This window comes from Phascolarctos cinereus, unplaced genomic scaffold, assembly GCF_003287225.1.
Source record: "Phascolarctos cinereus isolate Bilbo 61053 unplaced genomic scaffold, phaCin_HiC Scaffold_4;HRSCAF=312, whole genome shotgun sequence".
In the NCBI taxonomy this organism is placed as follows: Eukaryota; Metazoa; Chordata; class Mammalia; order Diprotodontia; family Phascolarctidae; genus Phascolarctos; species Phascolarctos cinereus.
In genome coordinates this window covers 530,683,868-530,707,136 of record NW_027555847.1, presented here as the reverse complement: position 1 = coordinate 530,707,136, position 23,269 = coordinate 530,683,868, and the positions used below count along the sequence as shown (strand labels likewise).

At 34.2% G+C, this 23,269-nt stretch overlaps 1 protein-coding gene across 1 annotated transcript in view; it reads left to right on the top strand.

The window, feature by feature from the left end:
* The window catches only part of RTTN (rotatin), a 206,622-nt gene that overhangs the window by 4,399 nt on the left and 178,954 nt on the right, over positions 1-23,269 (top strand). Inside the window, 8 exon segments of the mRNA XM_020985627.2 lie at positions 160-361; positions 1,229-1,318; positions 3,878-3,968; positions 8,158-8,272; positions 10,474-10,624; positions 13,378-13,543; positions 16,913-17,082; positions 21,309-21,424. Coding sequence (XP_020841286.1) covers positions 160-361; positions 1,229-1,318; positions 3,878-3,968; positions 8,158-8,272; positions 10,474-10,624; positions 13,378-13,543; positions 16,913-17,082; positions 21,309-21,424 — 1,101 coding nt within the window.

Sequence of the window (23,269 nt, the reverse complement as noted above, 5' to 3'; positions counted from 1 at the left end):
ATATGATGGCCTAGCAGAGACCAGGGTTGTTCCAGGGCTAGATTTTAAGATTTCTTTGAGGAGGATATGGAGATGATGGCCAAAGTTTTATCTTTGCCTGCATGAAATGTAGTTTTTGTTTATAGCTGTTCTCAAAAGACTGTTTTCTTTTCATTTTAGCATCCATCAGCAGTCCAACATTTGTTTGATATTGGTGCATATGAGTTCTTCTCCATGCTTCGTCCTAATGTGGATCCAGATTTGCAGGCTGAAATTGATGGTATTATGGATGGCCTATTTATTCTTCCTTCAGATGGTTCTTCCTTGTATCATCGTTCTACATTTTTCCAAACCAAGCCATTTGTATGTGGACCAAAAACTGGTAATCTGAAATTAATAAGATCTATTGCTTTAAAAATCTCATTTTCCTAAAGCTACCTGTTGATGGGTTAAAAAAAAAATTGACTTTCTACAAAGAAAAGTAGTCCTCTTGATGAAGCACCCTTGCGTGTTTAATATAGTGGTAGGTTCAACTCTTTTCTAATGAGGGATCTCCTTCTGTGACTAGCTAGTCCTAATTTTATATTTATTATGTGTATATTCTATATATACTTATGTGTATACATGTTGTTCTCCCCATTAGAATGTAAGCCTGTTGTGAGCAGGGATTGTTTCATTTTTTTTGTATTTATATTCCCAATGCCCACTTTAGTGCCTGGCCCTTATTAATAAATCTTTATTGATTGATTGGATAAATCCAAAGTGAGAAGGTGAAATAAAGATCCTGGAAACAAAACCTTCAACTAGTCCATTGTGTCAATCCAAAGGTTTAAATTAATTAAATTAATTAAAATAATAAATAAATGATTAATTAAATAATTGAATAAAAATATAATTAATTAAAATAATTTAATTAATTTAAAATAATTAAATTAATTAAAATAATCGAACTTGTCTAATAGAAAAATAATGGGCTGATGGTTTGGAGGAGGAACTTTTTAGGTTGAAATTGATGGAATTTAAAAAGTATACCTATCTAATGTAGGATTTGGTAACTTTTTCTCTAGGGAATAGTACACTTGTTACAGATGAGAGCAACACTAAACAATGCCCTTTTACACTTTTGTTGGGAGGGAGTAAAAAGCTTGTAAAAACTAAGATAGTAATTATGAATTGTAAATTTTATTATCATGGAGCGAAGAAGAGAGAGCAAGCCGATACAATTTTGATAATTTTTTTTTCTCTACAGCTTTACCAGAAGAAAATGAAATTAGACCTGGATATTTTCCTCAGGACATAAATAATCTCCCACAGACTGAAGGCTATTCAGGATCACTGCGTATGTATATTTATGATGATCATTTCTGTATTCTCTGTTAAATTTAAGTTTCCTCTTTTGTGTAAATTTGTTATTGTTATGAATGTTACAGTGCCTAATGCAAAATTTAGATTATGCAGAGGCCACATTCTTTCAGTTGAGGCAAGTAAATATACCAGCCAGAAAATCAGTTGAAGATATATCTGTTTGCTTATGGGCTTGCATTTTGAGGGCATTTAAAGCATTTCCACTTTGGAAACTTTTCCTTGGCTGCCCCAGGAAGCACATAAACCTACTTATCCATTAGAGAGAATAGAGTGAAAGCTAAGTGAGGACAGAGAATAACTAGTAGAGAGTCATGGATTTCTAGAGGTGTAGATAAGATTTTTAATTTTTTTAATTAAACAGACTTATGTGCTTATTATATATAATATAGTTTATTTTAAAAACTTGATGTATTTCTCATCTGTCTAAAATTTTTGTTAGGTTTTACTTTAACTTTGTCTTTGAGATGACACAATGGAGTCTCAGTAAGTGCTGTGGACATCATGTTTTGTATCATTAGTCCACAGAATAAGGCAGGCAGGTCTTTAGTAATTAGTCACTGAACTGAATGATATAGTGATATAGGGAACAATTGAGGAGGTGTGGATGTCAGAAAGGGTAAAGATTTGCCTTTGAGTGGGGCTCATGAAAATGTTAGAGATCTTTCAATTTCTGGATTTTATTTCAAAGCTGAGTTGAAGAAAATACTAAAATCTTTATTGATATCTCTTGTTTTTGTCATCTATGTTTCCCAATATCTCTACTCCCTCCCCTTCTCAGAAAGCTTTCCTTTGTAACAAAGAATGAAAAAGAGGAGGAAAAAAAAACAGTTTGGCAAAATAGCACATAAAATGAGTCTGACATTGTTAAAATGCTGTCTTAAAAGAGTTCTTTAGTTTAATGTTTTATAGTTTTACCTAATTATTAATAAAATCCTTATGAGCTCGGTATGTAAGCTAAAATTCCCACTTTTTCCCTTTTATTTAAAAGAAATAATACCAAAGCTCCTTATTCTTTGATCATACTTCAGAGATAAGCTTCTTTTCCTTTTTGTTCTAAGAGTACTTGTCTCTATTAACTCTGTTCTTTAACTTGTTGAAATTTTTGCCCAGCCATTGTCCTTATTTGCACAATGGCCTTTGCCATTTGAAAGGAAATATGGAGAGACTGTTTCAGTGCTGCTACTTTAACTTCTGGAGTGATAAAGAACCATTTGAAAAATACCATTTGTGAATTCTATAGGTTTTACTTATCTTTGGTATTGTTGAACTTCCTGCTAACTGCTATGATCTAATTGAAAAGTGACATTCTAATGTGAGTTCTAAGGCTGAATCTGTAACTACGATCATCATCTTGTTTAATTTTTTTCCCTTTAACTTTAATCTTTAACATGTAATACTATCATGAATATTTTAAAATGAACTTTTCTTAATTTAATTTAATTGAATGATATGTCTGTTATTGTTAATATGTAAAGTTGGGATGATCTCCACTTGATAATTACTCCCTCTTCCACGTTCTGCAATCTGGCCAAACCAACCTTCTTTCTGTTCCTATAGAATTGACTCTCTTATCAGTTAAGGGATAGCTAGGTGGCACGGGATAGAGTGCTGGCCCTGGAGTCAGGAGGACCTGAGTTCAAATCTCGCCTCAGACACTTACAAGCTGTGTGATCCTGGGCAAGTTAGTTACTCCTCTGTGCCTTACTTCCTGATCTATAAAATAATCTGGAGAAGGAAATGGCAAAGTACTCCAATGTATTTGCCAAGAAAAGCCCAAATGGGATCACAGAGAAATGATTCAACAACAACAATATCAGTTAAATTACTTCTCAGTGAGGTTGAGAGGTGGCAGACAAAATGGAAATTTCAATGGAAACTAAGATGATTATCCAACTTAGTTCATGATGAATGTTTCTTATCACATTTGCTTCTGTAACCTATTTAATACTATGTAACTGTATCTTTGGTTAGGAAAAAGATCCCTATGAATATGGTAATGTATATAGGTAATATAAAATAAGCTGTGGGAAACATTGCCATTCTAGGAGACCTTGCCATCAAACTCTGCTGTCATTAAGTCTTATGAAATATTTGCTTGACTTCAGTCATAGGTGTTTTTGTTGTGCCTGTGATGTAAGATGGAACTTATGATGGAAATCTTGTTTTACTTGTCATTTTGTTGTTAATGAGGGAGGGAAGTTCTGAAGTTTGATGATTGTAAAAATAGCTCTATTGTGAACGTCTAGAAAAGGAAACAGTGCTGACAGAAAGCCAGTGTGACTTCGTTAAGAACAGGCTGTGCCAGGCTAATCTTATTTTCTTTTTTGACAGGCTTACTAAGCTAGCAGATCAGGAGAATACTATGAATATAGTTCTCCTTCAAGTAGAGGCTAGATCCCCATTTTTTTGTGTATATTATGGTGGGGATACCTTTTGAATATGGGTGAAAGTAGATAGCCTCTGAGAATGCTTGCAATACCCAAATTCTGTGATTCTGTGATAATAATTACATGTTTTGCTATTTCATTAACAGTAAATCAGACTGTGAAATGTTTGAAGTTTTCCACATTTCCTTGGTTGCTGCTTACTGTCACAGATAGACACGTTCTTTCCTCTAATGAAAGGTATAGTAGCTGAAATGTTTAAATTGTTATTTCAGATGGTACTGTTCAGTGTCCCATATAATAGCTTATTAATTTTTAAACTGTGCTTACGCTCAGTGAAGTGAATAAAAGAAGTCAGCTTATATTCACCAAATTTTTGTCATATGGACTTATATGCCAAGAGACCCTTATATAATATATGTTACCTGGGTAGGAATAATGCATATTGCCTTGGCAGCCAAAGGCTTATATATTTTCTAGGACTGATTAGTTATGTAAATGTCTATACTCATTTTATGTTGAAATGCTTTGAATTACTTTCCAAAATGAAGTTGTCATTGGCTCTAGACTGAGTAAAATTAATACAGACTTACTTGAAATAAGCCTCAAGGAAGCTATCCAATGACAAAAAAAAATTTAAATAGATTTTGTAATTGAGTTTTATTTGTTGGTGCTTTAAAATTTTTTAAAAATTTTTATTAATTCTAATCAGTCAATTAATTTTTAATTTTCAAAAAACCTTAAAATTTTATTTAATTATTATTATTTAATCATTTCATTCATTTTAATTTTTATTGATTTATTTTTATTATTTTCATTTCATTATTTATTATTTTAATTTATTAATTTTGAATTATCAGCAATCACTTCCATAAGCTTTTGAGTTTTAAATTTTTCTCCTTCTCTCTCTTCACCTCCCTCCCCTAGATGGCATGCAGTCTGATATAGGCTATACATATACATTCCTATTAAACATATTTTCACATTAGTCATGTTGTAAGGAAGAATTAGAACCAATAGGAGGAACCACCAGAAAGAGGAAACAAAACACAGCAGAAGAAAAAAAAATAGCAAATAGTATGCTTCGATCTGCATTCAGACTCCATAGTTCTTTCGTCTTTGTGGATAGCATTTTTCGTCACGAGGCCTTTGGAGATGTCTTATATCCTTGTATTGCTGAGAAGGGTTAAATTTATCAATATTAGTCATCTCACAATGTAGCTGTTATTCTGTAAAACGTTTTCCTGGTTCTGCTCACTTCACTCAGCATCAGACCATACAAGTCTTTCCAGGTTTTTCTGAAGTTAGCATGTTCATCATTTCTTATAGCACAATAGTATTTCCTTACATTCATATATCACATCTTGTTCAGCCATTGCCCAATTGATGGGCATCCTCTCAATTTCCAATTCTTTGCCACCACAAAAAGAGCTGCTATAAATATTTTTGAACATGTGAATCCTTTTCCCATTTGTATGATCTCTTTGGGATGTAGCCCTAGAAGTGCTATTGCTGGATCAAAGGGTATGCACATTTTTATAGCCCTTTGGGCATAATTCCAAATTGCTCTCCAAAATGGTTGGATCATTTTTTTCAACTCTACCAACAATGTATTAGTGTTCCAATTTTCCCACATCTTCTCCAACATTTATCATTTTCCTGTTTTGTCATGTTGGCCAATCTGATAGGTGTGATGTGGTACTTCAGAGTTGTTTTGATTTGCATTTCTCTAATCAATAGTGATTTAGAGCATTTTTTCATATTACTATAGATGGCTTTAATTTCTTCATCTGAGAACTGCCTGTTCATCTCCTTTGACCATTTATCAATTGGGGAATGACTTGTATTCTTATGAATTTGACTTAATTCTCTATGTATTTTAGAAATGAGGCCCTTATCAGAGAGACTGGTTATAAAAATACTTTCCCAATTTTCTACTTTCCTTCTAATCTTGGTTGCATTGGCTTTGTTTGTGCAAAAACTTTTCAATTTAATGTAATCAAAGTTATCCATTTTGCTTTTCGTAATGTTCTCCATCTCCTGTTTGGCCATGAGTTCTTCTGTTCTCCATAAATCTGATAGGTAAACTATTCCTTGCTGTCCTAGTTTGCTTACAGTATCAGCCTTTATATCTAAATCATGAACCCATTTTGACTTTTTATTTTGGTATATGGTGTCAGATTTTGATCTGTGCCTACTTTCTGCCATACTCTTTTCCAGTTTTCCCAGCAGTTTTTGTCAAAGAGTGAGTTCTTATCCCAGAAGCTGGGGTCTTTGGGTTTATCAAATAATAGATTACTGTAGTCATTGACTACTGTGTCTTGCATACTTAACCTGTTCCACTGGTCTGCCACTCTATTTCTTAGCCAGTATGTTGGTACTTTTTTTTAAGCTAGCTTTTTATTTATGTAGATACAACCATTGACTTATATTTTGAATTATATTAATAGTAGTAGTGATACAGCCTCACTTCTAACAGATTTCTCTTGTAGTAAATTGTATGCATCAGATGATGTGTTTAGAGTAGAGCTGAATTTTGTGGCTGTGAAAGAGCCTCTGCAGGGATGAAACTTCTAATCTTAGTCTCATTGTTATTAAGCTATATCCAAAAAAATGGTGCAGGCCTATATTGTGAATGATCTTAAATTAGTCTGAGTGATTTATAAAAGTCTCTGATTTGGTCTTCCCACTGGCCAGTCTCTTCTGTGTTCCTCTTTCCAGAAATCTTCAGTGTTTCTCTGTTTTCTCTTGTAGATATATCTTGGAGAAGACATAAACTTAGCCAGGCATTCAAGGCTCTCCACATTTCTTTCTAATCTTATTTCACATGACTTCACTTCCAGCCAAACTAGACTGCCAACTGTATTTGGTAGCCTTTCTGCAGAGAGCTACTAGAAAAACATGACAAAAACTGAGGATTTCACTTTGAACAAATAAGGAGGTGAATAGGGAAAAACTTTCAGTGACCTGAACAGAGAGTAAGGTATTTGAATATCTTCCATGGACAAATGACTGCCACCTGTTCTATGCTCAGAGTGGAGGCAAGTCTACTTCCTAGAAGAGGAGTTAAAAGCCGCTTAAATGCCTTTTCGCTTCCCAAGTTATCAAAGAGAACAAAAAAATCAGTTATTTTTCTCTATACTTTGTCTTTATCCCCACTCCTAGAAGATCTTTAGTGAGAAAATAAAGAAAAATTAAGATCTGAAGAGGCAAAGGGAAATCATAGTTTATCATAAAAATCATAATTTTTACCCATCCCTATTACCTTATCCTGTCCACTTACCCTCCTATTCCTTATTATTTTTTTTTCTTACGTTGAGCCATTTGAGAGCACCAAGCACAGTAGTTGGGAGTAGCTTCATTTTTGATATTAAGTAGCAATGGCTGCTGAAGAAGTGTGAGGGTTACAGTGCTGGCATTGGGAGCTACCAGGCCTGTGTTTCCATTGGTGTCTTTCCCTGAAAGGATGGCAGTGGGGGTGGTGCCAGAGCCTGCTACACATGAGTCTTTTGGACACAGAGTCCTTAGGCAGCCACCTGGGTGGAAAGGGGGAGTAAGGAAAGAGATCTTGGGTCTTAGGGCCTCCTTGCTCAAGCTACCTCCTGTCTCTCCCTTGGGGTGACTTACTGCATTGTCATGACTGGCTTGCCTGCCAACTAGTGGCAGCTAGCTTGTGGTATGGTATTTTGTTCATGCTAGTGTTGTCTGGCCTGAAATATAAACCATATGGAAGGTGAAGACTGCCTCATTTGTATAGTGCCATCCATGAGTAAAGTGATGATTAGATGATACTACAGATAAGAAGGAGACAGGTGTTTTGAGGATACCATTTAGTAATATCTTTATATTTGCTAAAATATTTGGTAAAATTTGTATTTTAAATTAGTATTTATCTATAAGACAAAAGCAAAGTGGGAATCTCTGAAGAGAATTTTAATAATAATAATAATGATGATGATGATGATAGTAATAATATGCCAAAATTTTTATATTTTACATATGCCAACGTTATACATTTTGAAAAATTGGTTAATGGCTACCTCATTGTTGGAAGCATATACTCATAGAACTCTCATGGTTTGGTCACCAGAGGTGACTGAAAGGTTTTGGCCCTAAGTTGCAGGATAGGACAAAGTCCTCAAAGGTACCTAGTACCTTCTGTAAGACCAAGAGGGAGGGGAGCTGTTATGTGCCCAACTTGGAGTGGATAGAGAAGGAAAGGATCCTAACTGAGGTATGGCATGGAAAGAATCACTTTCATGGAACATGTTCCTTCCTATGCCTCTTGAAATATTTCTACCTCTGATAATGAAATTTCTAATAATGAAGTATGTGGTTGAAATGCATCCTCTAATAGAGTTGTTAAAGTATATTGATCTTTAATGTGCAAGTAGATTGTTTGTCTAAATAATACCTTGATTTGTTTTAGTTCTTTAAGAAGTAGTAACTTCACTTTAGTCTGGAATACATGTGAACTGTTGGAAGATGTTATCATGCAGGATTTTCCTCCTGAGATTTTCCTTCATCGGCCAAAGATTATTCAGGTAAGGATATTTAGTAATATCTTTATATTTGCTAAAATATTTGGTAAAATTAGTATTTTAAATTAGTATTTATCAATAAGACAAAAGCAAAGTGGGAATCTCTGAAGAGAATTTTATAATAATAATAATAATGATGATGATAGTAATAATATGCCAAAATTTTTATATTTTACATTTGCCAAGGTTATACATTTTGAAAAATTGGTTAATGGCTACCTCATTGTTGGAAGCAGCTCAGTTCGTAGCTGCCATGTAGAATGTGGTTTGAATTCCTTAAATTTACCATATATGGATGGGAGAGAGGGGATCTTGGGCCTTGTAAAATTTGGGCAGAAGGGCAGTAGTCTACCTCTACAGCATTCGTCCTGCCACCTGTTCCTTTCTCATACTTACATGTGTGGCATTCTTGTTTAGGCGCTCACTTCCTGCTTGGAGTGTTGCAGTAACCTTCTTGCTTTCAGCGCTGCCCCTCTCCAAACTGCTCTTCACTCACCTGACCAAATAATATTCTTAAAGCACAATTCTGACCATGTCATTCCTTTACTCAGTGAAGTTCAGTGGCTCTCTATTGCCTTTAGAATGAAATACAGAATCCTCAGGTTGCTCTTCACAATCTGACTTCAACCTACCTCTCCTAAACTTACCTCAAATGACCACCCTTGACATAGTCTATATTCTAGCCAAACTAGACTTTCTGTTCCTTGAACTTGGTGTTATATCTTGGCTTTTTGTATAGTCTGGATATACAATAAATTCCACTCCTGGAATGTATTCCTTCTTTTCTCAAACCTTAGCATTCTTCAAGATACAATTCATGTGCCACCTTCCATGGGAATCCTTGGGATTTAGGTTTTAGTGCACTCTCTCCTCATATTCCTTGTCTTTACTTACATATTTTTATGTTGCTTCTTGCAGTATGAGCTCCTTGGGGCCAAGCGCTGTTTTTCTACTTTTTGTTTGCAACCCCTGTTATTGTTGTTGAGTCATTTCCGTTGTGTTCGACTCTTTGTGACTCTATTTTGGATTTTCTTAGCAATGTTATTGGAGTGGTTTGCCATTTTCTTCTCCAGCTCATTTTATAGATGAGAAACTGAGGCAAACAGGGTTAAGTGACTTGCCCAGGATCACACAGCTGGTTAAGAATCTGAGGCTAGATTTGAACTCATGAAGATGAGTCTTCTGTTTCCAAGCCCATTGCTCTATCCACTGAGCTACCTAGTTGCCCAGTGTATTTAGTAGGACCTTAATAAATACTTTTTGAATTGAATTGCCCTTTTAAATTGCTTCTACCATATCTTGAAGGGTTAGGGACCTTGGGCAGGGAATTATGGCCCATACAACCCATGGCACATCTTCAGGTGCATCCAGAAATGCTATAACATTCAGTTTTGGAAATAATCAGTTAATACTGCATGATCAGAGTTATGGGGTTGAAAGGTCATATATAATACATTCCCTGGGATTAAAATGAAATGAAACACTTCATGTTCAATTTTTCAGTATTGGTAGGTGAAGGCAATGGAAGGTGAATTGATAGTGGACTCTTTCAATTTCTGAAAGCCAGGTTGATTAAATAATGTAGAATTAGAGATGGTGAAAAGGTTAATAATTCCTTAGAAGATAAAGACTTTATTCTGTTAATTGAAAAATTCTATATTGGGGAACCTTCAGTTTTTTCCTTCCTAGTCCTTTTTTTTTTTTAAACATGGATTTCACTGTTAGCAAGCTTTGGCTCTTTTTCTTCAATTCTTCTCTTATTTCTGATTCAGTTTCACTGTTGTAGCCTGGTGGAGTGGAAACAGTATTGGATTGAATTCAGAAGACCTAGAATCAAACGTCACCTCTGCTGATGGCTAACCATGTTACTTTATGCAAGGCCCTTAATGTCTCTGAGCTTTAACTTTCTCATTTGTTGAATGAGAGATAATAATACTTGTATTACCTGTCTTACAGATATGATATGAGGATAGCACTTTGTGGGCTGTAAACTACTATCTAAATGTGAGCTAGAATAATATTTCTATGCTAAATAATTTTTGGCCTTTTGGTTCATGTTCCTTTATAATATTTATAAATTTATTTATTCTTTTTGATGAAGGGTCCTTAACCCAAGAAAATCTAATCACATTTAGCTTCTGTAATTATTTGCAGAAAATCAGATATATTGTTCCTATAATAATTTTTATTGTTATTTATTTCAGAATCTGTTATCTCTGTTGAATCTGGCATTTGGAAGAGATGAGCAGCCACGTTTAGCATTAAAAGCAGTGTCATGTCTGCAACAGTTGTGCGTGTATTTGAGAAACAGACTTAACTTTCACAGAGATCCAGGATTTTTCTCCTTTAAACAAGGTCTTTTTATTTTTATTTTTTTTCATTAGACTCTGGCTGTATGTACAACTACAATGGAAAAAATCTACAGTGTATAATGGTATAGAATAGAGCTTGTATAACTTAACAGTACAAAACCCATTCTCTTCCCCACATATTCTTATTTTTAAAAAGTACAGACTGCATATACGTAATAGAACTATTTCCAGCTATTTTTTCTCCAAGTATTTACATTTTTCCGTTCTCATACTGATGATAATAATGTAACTAAAGTGTTCTTGGGAGCTATTGGCCATAATTATATTTCTGGTTACTGTTATCATCTTTGTATTTCTTATGTTTTCATCTACTTGATATTAATTTTGTGATTAGTTCAAGGTTTAATGCTGATGAAACAATGGCTTAATATTGTTGGTGAAAAGGGAATAAAATGTTCATTTTCATTTTCTTGCTCACCAAACTTTTATTTGTTTTTTTTTTTTGTAGTATATTAAATGCTTAGTAGTGTGAAAAAATTAATACAGCTGAATCAAAAGTAAGAAGTTTGTGGCTTTACCTGGATTTATGTTGTGGAATTTTAGGTTTTTAGGTTTTAGAAGGATTTTAGAGGCCATTTGGCCCAGTATACTTTAAAAGAGTTTTATCGATGCCTTTTTTTTTTTAAAGAGTCATTTGCCTTTAAGGTTCCTTTCTCTGCTGAAGGATGAACTGACTGCTTTTGAGAGCATATTGAATAGTTTTATACTAACTTTTTTCTCAATGACTTTCTGTTATGATTTCAAAGATGCTATCGCAGGAAAAAATTGATTTCAACATGTAAAAAAAATTATATGTAATTAATGTTGATATTCATTTCAAGAAGCATTCATTTATTTTTGACACAATGTCAAATCCTTTAAGGTTTTGCAGAACAAGTTTGGAGGTTTCTTAAACAACAGTGTTCCTAGGAGCTAGTGTTACCTTAGCCTTGGCTAAAAAATTTACTGCACAGACCAGAAAATATTAAGTGGGAAGGAAGAAACCTTAAGTCAATTATATTTTTAGTCAGCTTAATAAGTTCATCTTGATTTGAGACAGGACATACTAATAGGAAGATATCCCCTGGTTGTTAATGATTATAGCAATTGGAGCAAGTAGGTGATAATTACTTGAGTAACAGTAGAAACTAGTGGTCCTTAACGACGGCTTCAAAAGAAGATTAGGAATCATAGTAGGAGAAAGCAGAGTAGAGATTGCCAAGTGTAGAAATCTACTATAGAGCATTATTGAAGAAATTCATGGTTTCTGATGAAATATCAATTACCTTTATAGAGTATACTTATTTTGTGACTTAGAGCAAATACTGTCACCATTCTGCGCCTTCTCTAACACTTCTATGAAATGACAGTGTTGTACTAAATTATCTCCAAGATTCCTGTGAGGAGTTGAGGGGAAGCATTTTGTTAATATCAAATATTGCTCTGATTGTGTTTTGGTATAGTATTGCTGCATAAATAGTTGCGTGTATACTTTGTATAAATGAAGGCTTTGGTTTGGCTAAGAGAATGTGAGTACAGCTTTAGAAAAAAAATGCATATGTGCTTACACCTGAGAGGAACTTTAGCCAAGGGCCAAATTCTATTTATGCTAATCTGCTCAGAAAGAAGCACCATCTAGTGATAAAATAGAATAACTGTTATTAGAATATCAAAGTAGTATTTGCAACTTGTGATTTCTGAGTTATAAAAATCTTGCAATATTAGTTGACAGCGGAATATGATAATAAATTGGTGGTACTTTGTCATAACATTGCACAGATAATTTGCTTTTTCACTGAGATTTCTGAATGATGCTGTTATACTTGGAAATTTAGGCAACCACAGTTGTTGCATTATTATAAATAATCGGAAGAATTTACTAAATGGAAAAGCCACTTGAAAGATGCTTTTTCAGACAACTCAGAAGACTTACGTAGTCTTTGATTTGTAGTTCTGATATGTACTATTAATACCACTAAGAGTAAATGACTGATTGATAGCTAGGAATTTCTGAGTACCTAGTACCCCTTTAGGAAGACCTAGCTAGCAGATAACTCTGAATGATTTTTTGCGCCGTACTGTGGGAGCCTACTTGGTTAATGTTAAAAGTGAATTATATTGACTGGGAAGTTTCAAATACTCATTTTAAGGCATTCGATATGAAAATTATTTCTCTGCCAGGCATAACTGTAAAGCTATGCCAAATAAATAGAGGTATCATGATATGGTAGATTTAGAATCTGAGGGCCTGAATTTTAATCTCTGCCCTGATACTTAATACTTGTATTTGTGACATTGGCATTGTAACTCAGCTGGGCATCAGTTTCTTTCTTAGGTCCTTTCCAGCTTCCAAATCTTACATTTATGTAATAGCTGACATTTTCATAATGCTTTATTTCAGGTTTACAAAGTGCATTACTTATTTTTCCTCTCAATAGCCCTTTGAGGTTGGTGCTGTAGGTAGCACAGGCTCGTTTACAGATGAAGAAGTTGATGCTTAGAGGTCAACTCACTTGCCCATGGTCACACAACTGGTTAAGTGTTGGGCTTGACATTTGAATTTAGTTTTCTGTGTATTCTAAGTCCAGTGCTCGTTGTACCACATCCTGTTGCCTCAGCTTACGACTGCATACGATAGGCACAAACCTAGGGTTTTAAAATTACAAAAGGTCTTTGGAAGAATTGTATGTAAAAACTTCTAATGCTTTTGGCTAATTCATAAATTATTGATGAATTTCTTATTTTTTATTCTCTTAGACACAGTTTCCCAGAATTCTTCCTTGTCCTATAGCCGTGAAACAAGAGGTACCCATCATTCCCAGAATACTTCCCCGGGAAGCAGTAGCCCTCGACCTTCAGTAGTTGGACACATAGGCTTGCGTCCCAGAGGAGATGGCCAGGATTGGGATACAGTATCTTCCAGGTGAAAGTAATGAAAGTGGATGGATTAGTGAAATTACCTTAACAGTTAGAATATCTCTGTTGGGTTTTTTTTGTTGTTGTTGTTGTTTATATCAAAAAGGGATTATATGAAGGATCTGTGATTTTTATCAGCCAGTCAATAAATATTTATGAAGTACCTGCTGTGTGCTAGACAGTATAGGCACTAAGGAAACAAGTACAAAGAATGAAAAAAACAATCCTTACTTGCAAGAAGCTTTCATTCTGGTGTAGGAAGTTTCTGATGTGGGAACTTCCTTCACCAAAGCTGGTTATAACTCTTCTGGACCTGGTTGATAAGTCCTAGAAAGTAAGCTGAAGCATGTGGGGGGGTTAAGTGATTTACTGATGGTGATGTAGTTAGGAAATGTCTGAGATGGGACTTGAATCCTAGATTTCTTAATTATAAGAGCAACGTTCTGACCACTACTTCTCATTGCATCTCTGTTTCTGTTTCTGTATTAGGAAAGAAGCATTTCTTCTCTTTGAAGCAGTATATACATGTAGACTTAGCTTTAAACATTATGTGTCTTAAATTTTTTTGTAAATGCCAACATTTTAAATGTATAAAGAACTATATTATCTAAAGAATCCTTTGTAATTCTATCATAAATCAAAAATGTTTAAAAAGTGAATTAGCTCCTTGATTTACTTTTCATTTAACTTTAGATTTTTCCTATGTTGAATGTGTTTAAAAATAAACTTAGTCTGGATATGCAGTGGTAAGTGTTGATATATGCTTTATCCTTAGTCCAGAAGCATTTTGAAAATGGTTTATGTTTATCTTTGTATATGGGAGACAGCATGGCATAATGGATAGAGAGTAGGCCAAGAGACATAAAGACCTGGATTCAAGTCCTGCCTGTGATACATACTGACTGTTTGTGATCCTTGACAAATCACTTAACCTCTTATGTTCCAGGCAGCTCTCTATGCCGTGAGAAGGTGCTGAACTGCATTGGTAGGAGGAATTTCCTCATCTGGAAGTTCCTTATACCAGTGAAACAGGTCCAGTCCTTATCCCTTCTATATAGATTATATCCTATCCTCGTATAGTCATTACAGTATATCAGATGATCATTATGGTCATCAACCAGGGATGTGGATTTTTTTTCCCTATGAAACAGAAAATTTCAATTAGGTATTTTTTTCCCTCTTTTTATTCTTCTAACATCTTTTTGTATGTGGGGAGGGAGGAGGGGTTTTCCTTGTTGTGAATTCCTTGTTGAATGTTTATTGATATTTTCTCTTCCACCAGGCAAACGTGGTATCCTAAGGCTTCTTTCTGTTGTGAGAAAGGCCTATCCCATTAAGTATTACTTTAATGTGCAGAGCTTACTGACTTCTTTTGAATGTTGCATTTTGTAAGACTTATTAAAATTCATTTTGTATTAAGTATATTAATTAAATTAGATCTCTGCTCTTTTCCTTTGTTAACATTCTTTTCCAGATAGAGTTGGACAAGTTCAAATGAAAAAAAAATTTGAGGTCATGAGAAAGAAGATAAATAGATATTGGAAACATTTTGTAAGAATCACTGAAAGACTACCAGATTATATGCCTTATCTATTTATTTATTTATTTTTTGACAATGGGTTAAGTGATTTCAACAGGTCACATAGATACTAAGCATCTGAGGCCAGATTTGAACTCAGATCTTCTGACTCCAGGGTGGTGCTCTGTCCACTGCCCTAGGTTGCTCCATGACTCATCTCTTCTGAAATTTCTAACTTAATTTCAGGACTGTGCTGTAGATCTGTTGGTTTGTTTTTCTATAGAATTGAGTCATGTGATGAATGATAGAATTTCTTATTGCTTCAGAAATGTGTAACATGGTTCCAAATCTATTGGAAGAACAAAATACAAATTAATTTTTTTGCTTCAGTTATAATTTTGAGCCACTTTTAGTAGAATTTAATCAGGTATTTGTTTAGGGATCCACTACTTAATTTGCTTAGGATTTTGGCAAGAAGAAATCTAAATGTGGGCAATATGAAACTTCCTATAAGCAAAATTATAAATATGTAGTAAATCTCTTCTGAGGAACAAGCATATATTTCTATCTCCAGATTCTCTCCACAGATATGGTTTCATATTTCCATTTGCCTACTGTATATATCCATCCAGATGTCTGACTGGCACTTCAAACTGAACATGCTTAAAACTGATCATGAACCAGAAACTATAGCATCACAAGTGTCTTAGTTACTCAGATTCATAACTTGGGCCTTCCTTCTCCTTCATTCTGTCATCTGCAGTTGATTATCAAGTTCTGTCAGTTATACTTTCAGGGCATTTTAAAAAACGCATTTTTATTCATCTCTTTTTGTTTTTTTTATGTCACTAGATGTCCCCCTATATCTGTGTCCTCCCTTCTACTTTAAAAAAAATAAGTTTTATTCATGAGTGTCTCTTTTATATCGTGGTTATTTATAGAATATATCCCCTTTGTGTGCCCCTTCAAATTGTAACAAAGAAAAGTAGTTAAGCAAAAACACTGAACCCAGTTATAGTATCTGACTATGTATACAACATTCTCCAGTAGTAGATCCTCATTCCTTTACTGAGAGGAATTTTTGCAGTATTTCCCACCTATTTCCTTATTTTCACTCCTCTGCCACCTTAGTTCGGAACCATATTGCTCTGGCCTGGTTCATTATAATGGACTTTTAACTGTTTTTTTTGTTTTTTTTTTGGTCCTAGTTTGTCTTCTTTCCAGTCCATCTTTCATCACTTTCTGGGTTTTTCTAATGGACCACCTTGATCATGACACTCCTGTTCAAAAACTTTTGGTGACTTCCTCTGCCTTCCAAATTGGGTGTAAATTTTTCCCTAGCATTCAGGGGCCCTCATGATCTAGCTCAATTTTTACTTTTCTAACCTTTATATGATTCCCCTTCTTGTATTCTATTCTAGCCATGCTAGGTTACTCACTGTCCTTCTTTCTTGTCTTACCTTCTTCTGTATCCATGCATGGAATAGTCTCCCCCACAGAGTCATGTGTTGAAAGCCTTCCCTTTCTTCAAAGGTAAATTCAGGTGCCTCCTCCTATGAAGCCCTCTCTGATCCTCACTCCCACCACCAATAGTGCCCACTAACTGCAAGGAATATCTCTCTCCTCCAACTATTAATAGTCCTCAGTCTCCTCTTTACATTGGTCATTTGATCATTTCCTTCCTTTTATTATAGCTACATTGTTTTATAGACTCTATTAGATTGCAACAGGAGACTGTATCTTATTTTATCTTTGAATTTCTAGTGCCTAAGACAATGCCTTATAATAGGCACTTAATAAATATTTACCAACTGAATTGCTGAAGTTCATTTTTGGTGTTTATTGTTGGTTCTACAGTGAAAGTAGTACAGTTCCTAGACCTTCCATCCATTCACCTTTGGATATGGTACAGACTGATCTTCAAGAGCTAGAAATTGAGGATACATTGGAGCTACAATTCCAGCAACTTAGTCTTCCCCAGTTCTGCATCTCTGTTCTGGAATCAGCAGTCCCTCTCTTAAGAACAAGTGAGTTATTTTGAATTAGTTACTTCTTGGGGTCATTTTATATTAGAATTTGGGGTGTTTTCCAGAAGTCTTGCATCTTTTCTTTCCTTTTTAAAACAACCACATAGGGCATTCAGACTGCTTAACATTATGTGTTTTCCTTGGTCATCTGGCAGAAGTTAGAAAATAGAGATTGGGCAAAAAATACAGGTAGCTATAAAGAATGCCATGTTACTGGGCTCTTCCAATGTGATTGCCAAGGAGAGCCTGTAGTAGTAGTAGTAGTAGTAGTAGTAGTAGTAGTAGTAGTAGTAGTAGTAGTAGTAGTAGTAGTAGTAGTAGTAGCAGTAGCTCATGTGCATTTGGTGCTTTCAAGTTTTGAAGGGACAACTTCATTGTGACATGTATGATGTAAGTCTGTTTCACAGATAAGAAAACTGAGAATTAGTAAAGGTCCGTGGTCCACAGGTAGTAAGTATCAGAGCCAAGATTTAAACTTGAATCTCCCTTGACTTGAAGCCAGTGCTTTTTTACTCTACCATGTTACCCTTTAGTCTGTCTTCATGCCTACTTTAAACAGAATCACTGAAAGTGGAGGGCAACCTGAATAAATCAGAGAGAAGATGGTCAGCCTGAAAAAGAAGAATGTTGGTTTTTCAGGGATTTTTTGGAGAGTTTTTCACTTCAAGCAAATATTCTTTCTTTTTGCTCTGTCCCTGCCCAAACTGTGCAAAGTTGTTAGCAAGTTTAGATCTTATCTGTAATGTCATTCCCAGTTTAGTTTGTTTTCGTAATGAGTTTGTATCCCCTTTCTTCCCTGTTGGATGAGGTTTCAAAGGAGTCTACTTGTTTATGTAAACAGCTGTTAGGATTTATGATTCTAAATTAAACCTATTAAAATTGAACCTTTTCAAATTGGTACCTTAATTTAAAGGCTGGATTTTAGAGATGATTTCTATTATATTTAATGTTGAACTTTGTAAGTGTTATTTATTAATGTTGTGTAATCAGTGACAATTTCCTGATTAACAGGTTTATGCATATAAATAGCACTTGATTTAAATATTAAAGAATGTCTAATCATGGTTATTTACCATACTTTTACATAAAAATATCCCATATGAATAATTTTTAATTAATTTTTTCTTGTTGCCATGATTAATATTTAATGGGAAATTGTCGTATTGAAATCAACTTGAAAGTGTATTTTTAGGGGGAAAATTCCATTTAGTTATTAATATTTCTTATTTCTCCATTTAGTCACATATTGGAAATATGTTTTGACTATTTCTCATAGAGGTTTTCTGTTTTTATTCAATTGTTCACCTGTTTATTTTAACAGGACTCCTAATTTTTTCTTTTTTTATCATACAGTTGTATTTTGTTAGAAAACAATTGCGATATTCTGATTATTCATTCTTTCTCTAGAGTAAGTAGTAAGGCACAAAAGCTTGGAAAGCAGCATTGCTTTTCTCAAAAAAAAAACAAACTGTATTCTGTGGTTCACAAACCTGTCAAGACATACATACAAGATGAATTTAAATTACTTTATATTCTTTAAAATTCATATTGGGAGAATTTAAAATATTTCACATATATATAAGTGTTTAAGGAATTCTTTTCAGAAGTGGAATAAGGGTCTATGTTTTAGAAAATTGCAGTCTGTTTATACTTTAAATCTTTATTTTACTTTTTTCTTTTTGGAAAACCATACTTCCTTAGCTTAAAAAAAAAAAGAAAGAAAAGATTTTTTTTGCCCATAATACTACTTATGTGACTAATTATTAATACTCTGCTACTAGGGATGAGAATTATATTAATGTTAAGAACATATTTAATGAAAGTTTTTAACTTTAGCATCATGAATAGTAATTGTTTGCCAGTGTGTAGTATTTTTCTTGGTTGATGATTTCAATTCTTATTTTTATAGTTTTATAGTTTTAAAATAGTTTTATATGTTATACTTTTCCTACTGACCTTTTAATTTGATGCAAAAAGCCAAATTAATTAATTGTCCTGGTATTTCTTGGTAAATTAATTTTCTAAAATTTCTGTTGCCCCTCTTTTTTGTTAGGATCCAGCATAATTTGTGAGTGTTTCTTAGAGTGATTTATAAAATAATGTTGCTTAATAAGAGTGACTTATAAAATGATTCATTATAAGTCTCCCCATTTTGAAGTTACAGAGACCTTTTATGTACTAGCTTATTTTACTTTTATTAGCTAGAAATCTGCTTTTTTGCATTTAGTAGGATATTAGACATGTTTGGAATATGAATTATACATATGCACACACGTGTATTTTAGTTATTTATTTATAAATATATTATTTATTATCCTTTATTAAAATGGAATTCTATAGCTCAAAGACACTTCAAAGATCATGTATTTTAGTTATTTTACAGATGAAAAACAGAATACGGTGGGTTAAGCGACATGTCCAATGTCACATACTTAGTTTCTGGTACCAGCTTTATTATTTTGTTCCCTCACAGTCTATTGCATTTTTTCCACTATGTAATTCTGCCTTAAGTGTAGGTTGAGGATAACTTTATTCTGGTACTGATCTAAGATTATATTCCTCCTTTAGAATAGGTTCTCATATCTGGTATACCAGCCCCTATTTGGCTGTAATCTAAGTCCGTAGGCCAGTCCTAGACTTAATTAATTGAAATCCTTGCATGGGAAATGCTCATGATTAGTACAAATCCTTTGAAGGACTAAATTAATTTAACCATTATATAAGTCTATCAGTTTTCTTAATTGAAAGCTTCTTGTGCTTTCTCAGACCTAGGGTATAAAAATGGGTTGTCCTGAAATCTGAATTAGTCTATCTGAGTGTAGTGGGAAATATTTAGGATATTTTCACTGATGTTGGGCATATTTTTCTGGAGAAATATAATTATACATTGTATAGCATCTGACTTGAATATATGTTTATTAACATCTGATTCTTTGCACTGCAAGTGTTAGTAAAATGAGAACTAAGTTTATAGGATCAGAACTAAAATCTTAGTGTTATTAATTGATAATGTCTCTTTCCTTTTCCTTTTTTTTTATTAGTTCTGAAAACTTAAGCTAGTAAACAAAGATAAAAGTAAGAATGACAGTTAATGATCATAGACTAGGATGAATGGTGCCAGTCAATATGTGCTTTAGCAGGAAGAGACAGTTTCCAACAGGAATAGTTTAGGAAGGATTCATTGAAGGAGGTATAATCGAATTGAAATTTAGAGTAAACCTAATCTCCTCTTGTGTATATTAAAACACAAAAACATCAAGGCCATTTCTGTTAAATTGTACATTTTTTTTTATCTTTTAAAGTATTAGTACTGAGAGTAGATTTGATCAAAACTCCCTGTTATGGACCTCAACCTGTAGTTGAACCAATCTGAAAAGAGTCCCTCTTTCTACCTGAGTTGACTTGTTGTAATACTTCTTCTTTATCTTTTTTTTCATAAGGAGAATTGTATTTGTTAAGAAGGCTTCTTTTGAAATTTGAGAAACTTGTATTCTAAATTCTGGGGAAAGAAATTTATGTTCACAACAGACTACATGACAAGACTATGAGGGTAGCCTTTTCAGGGCTGCTTATCCACTTTTAGTGTCTATCTCTCACTCAACTCTCACCTGTGGCTCGAAGAAGCTATAGCATTTGCAGTGGCCACACCCCAATAAAACATCTTGGCAGATGGGCTAAACCAGGTTAAAGGTAACTGATGGGCCTCAAACCTGTCAGTGAGTCAGGAGGATGTCTCTTACAAGCATTTGAAGACTTCCCCTGGCAAAATGGGTGGAAAAGAACAGTTTGTTCCAATGGCCATGAAGGCAGCCAAAATGGGCTCTGTAGAGCACTAGTTTGGTCAGACATTGAAAACACCACCATCATCCACTGCCTCCCAGGCCATTGCCAGTCATCTTGATTTTTGTCTTGCCACTGGACTTCGATGATTGTGGAAGAGAAGAGTGAGGCTGAGACTTTGCATAACTCTGCCTCACTTAAATCCAATTCACATGCAAGTCAAGACTTCACCCTGTGATGTCATTAGTCCTCTGAAAATGAAGGACAAACAACAACATGAGTTTTCTAGCATTTCTAGGTTGAAAATAGGCCTTTGTTGTTTCTAGTTACAAGCTTACTGTACCTTACTCTTACTGGCTTGAAAGAAGCTTTTCTTTGAAATTTAACCAAGCTAATTCATGGAATCTTTTTAAAATTAACATTTTTTCCCCCATTTGTATTTGCAGATAGTACACAAATAACAGTGCAAGTTTTAGAATTGCTTGCAGAAGTTGTGATACTTATTAGAGATTCATTGTCTGAAGATATCTGGGATGACAACAGCCTTTTTGCTTTAGACTTGGTAAGAATTAAAACTTTCAGTAATGTGGTATTAGTAATACCATTAAGGATTCACAGTCTTATTAGTGTATGTATTTTTTTCATTAATCTAGATCTTAACTCGTTGATTCCTTTTCATCCCAGGTGATCTTGTGTCTTTGTTCTTACATAAATACTTCATAATGAATCATAGTAAGCCAAAGGCTTTTTACTGGGTCTTTTAATGTTCTGTGGATAATGGTGCAAACATTAGGACCGTGCATTTGATATCCTTTGCTTATACTGCCTTGTTTTCCTGTTGTACATATCCTTAATGTCTTTTATGTCATTTCTTGTATTCATGTCATTGTTGGAAGTATACTGATACTACTTATGCTCACCATATATTTTTCCATTGCCCTTTAGATCTCTGTTTCTGACAATACAGATTTTCAGGGTGTTAGTGATAATGTTTAAATGTACTATGCTTATATTCTGTGTATAAGAAAGAAAAATCTCTTTGGTCTTGTTCTAATAATTGAATGAGTGGACTTTGCAGAGATTCTGTGAATGACTCTTTTGATGTAAGAACAACATAATCTATTTCAATTTCAGTCAACCAACTCTGCCTACAAATGTGGTTGGATTTCACAGTCTCCTAACAGAAACCTCTCTCTCTGACCCTGACCCTGCTGCACTCTTATATCTAGGGCCCATTTAGAAAATACAGTTTGCACTGTCTTCTTTCTCACTATTTATTCTTCAACTCTTTTTAAGGTGGTTTCTGCCCCCATAATCTACCGAAATATCTGTCTACATATTATTCTTTTTAAAAATAAGCTTTAATTGATATTCTCTGTTTTTTATATCACCATACCATCCCATGATTCCTCCCCATTTCCCATCCCACATGAGAGCTATCCCACATGACAAATAGTATTTTTTTAGATGGGAAAAAAAATCAGCACAACTGATCAATGCATTGAAAAAGTCCAAACACATGTGCAAGGTGTGACACCTGTGAACTTTCCATCTCCACAAAGGTATAGGTTAGGGGTGTCTTCTCATATCTCTTCATTTGAGTCCCATTGATCTTTTTAATTTGTTAATTTACTTTTGATTTTTTAGTGTATCATTGTTCTTTCCATTTACATTGTTATAGTTACTGTGTATATTGTTTTCTTGACCCTACTTATGTCACTCTGCATCATAGATTCATAGAGATATTTCTATCTTTCTCTTTATTCATTACACACTATTTCTTACAGCACATGTACCACATTTTCTTTAGCCATTCCCAAGTTGATGGGTATCTGCTTTGTTTCCACTTTTTTTTTCTTTTCTTTTTTTTTTTGGTGAGGCAGTTAGGGTTAAGTGACTTGCCTAGGGTCATACAGCTAGTGTCAAGTGTCTGAGGCCAAATTTGAACTTGGGTCCTCCTGACTCCGGGCGGTGCTCTATCCACTGTGCAACCCTTCCACTTCTTACCTATCACAAAAAAATGTTGTAATAAATATTTTGGAGTACATGGAGACTTTTTTCTTATTGATGATTTCTTTGGTGTATAAGCCTAGTATTAGAGTCTCTGGTTCAAAGGGTACAGAAATTTTTGTTTCTTTATTTACATAATTCCAAATTGCTTTCCAAAATTGTTGTACCATTTTACAAGTCCATGAACAATGTATTAATGTACCTATCTTTCTATAACCTCTTGGGTTCCTTGAGAGCTAGGATTGTTCCCTTTTGTCTTTGTGTCCCTGATACCTAGCATAGGGCTTAGGATCAAGAGGCGCTTAACACAGGCTTGGTAATTGATTGATTCTTACCTATCCCTCACTTCTTCACATCCTATTGATTCTTTCTCTCCAGTATGTCAGATGTCTCTTTC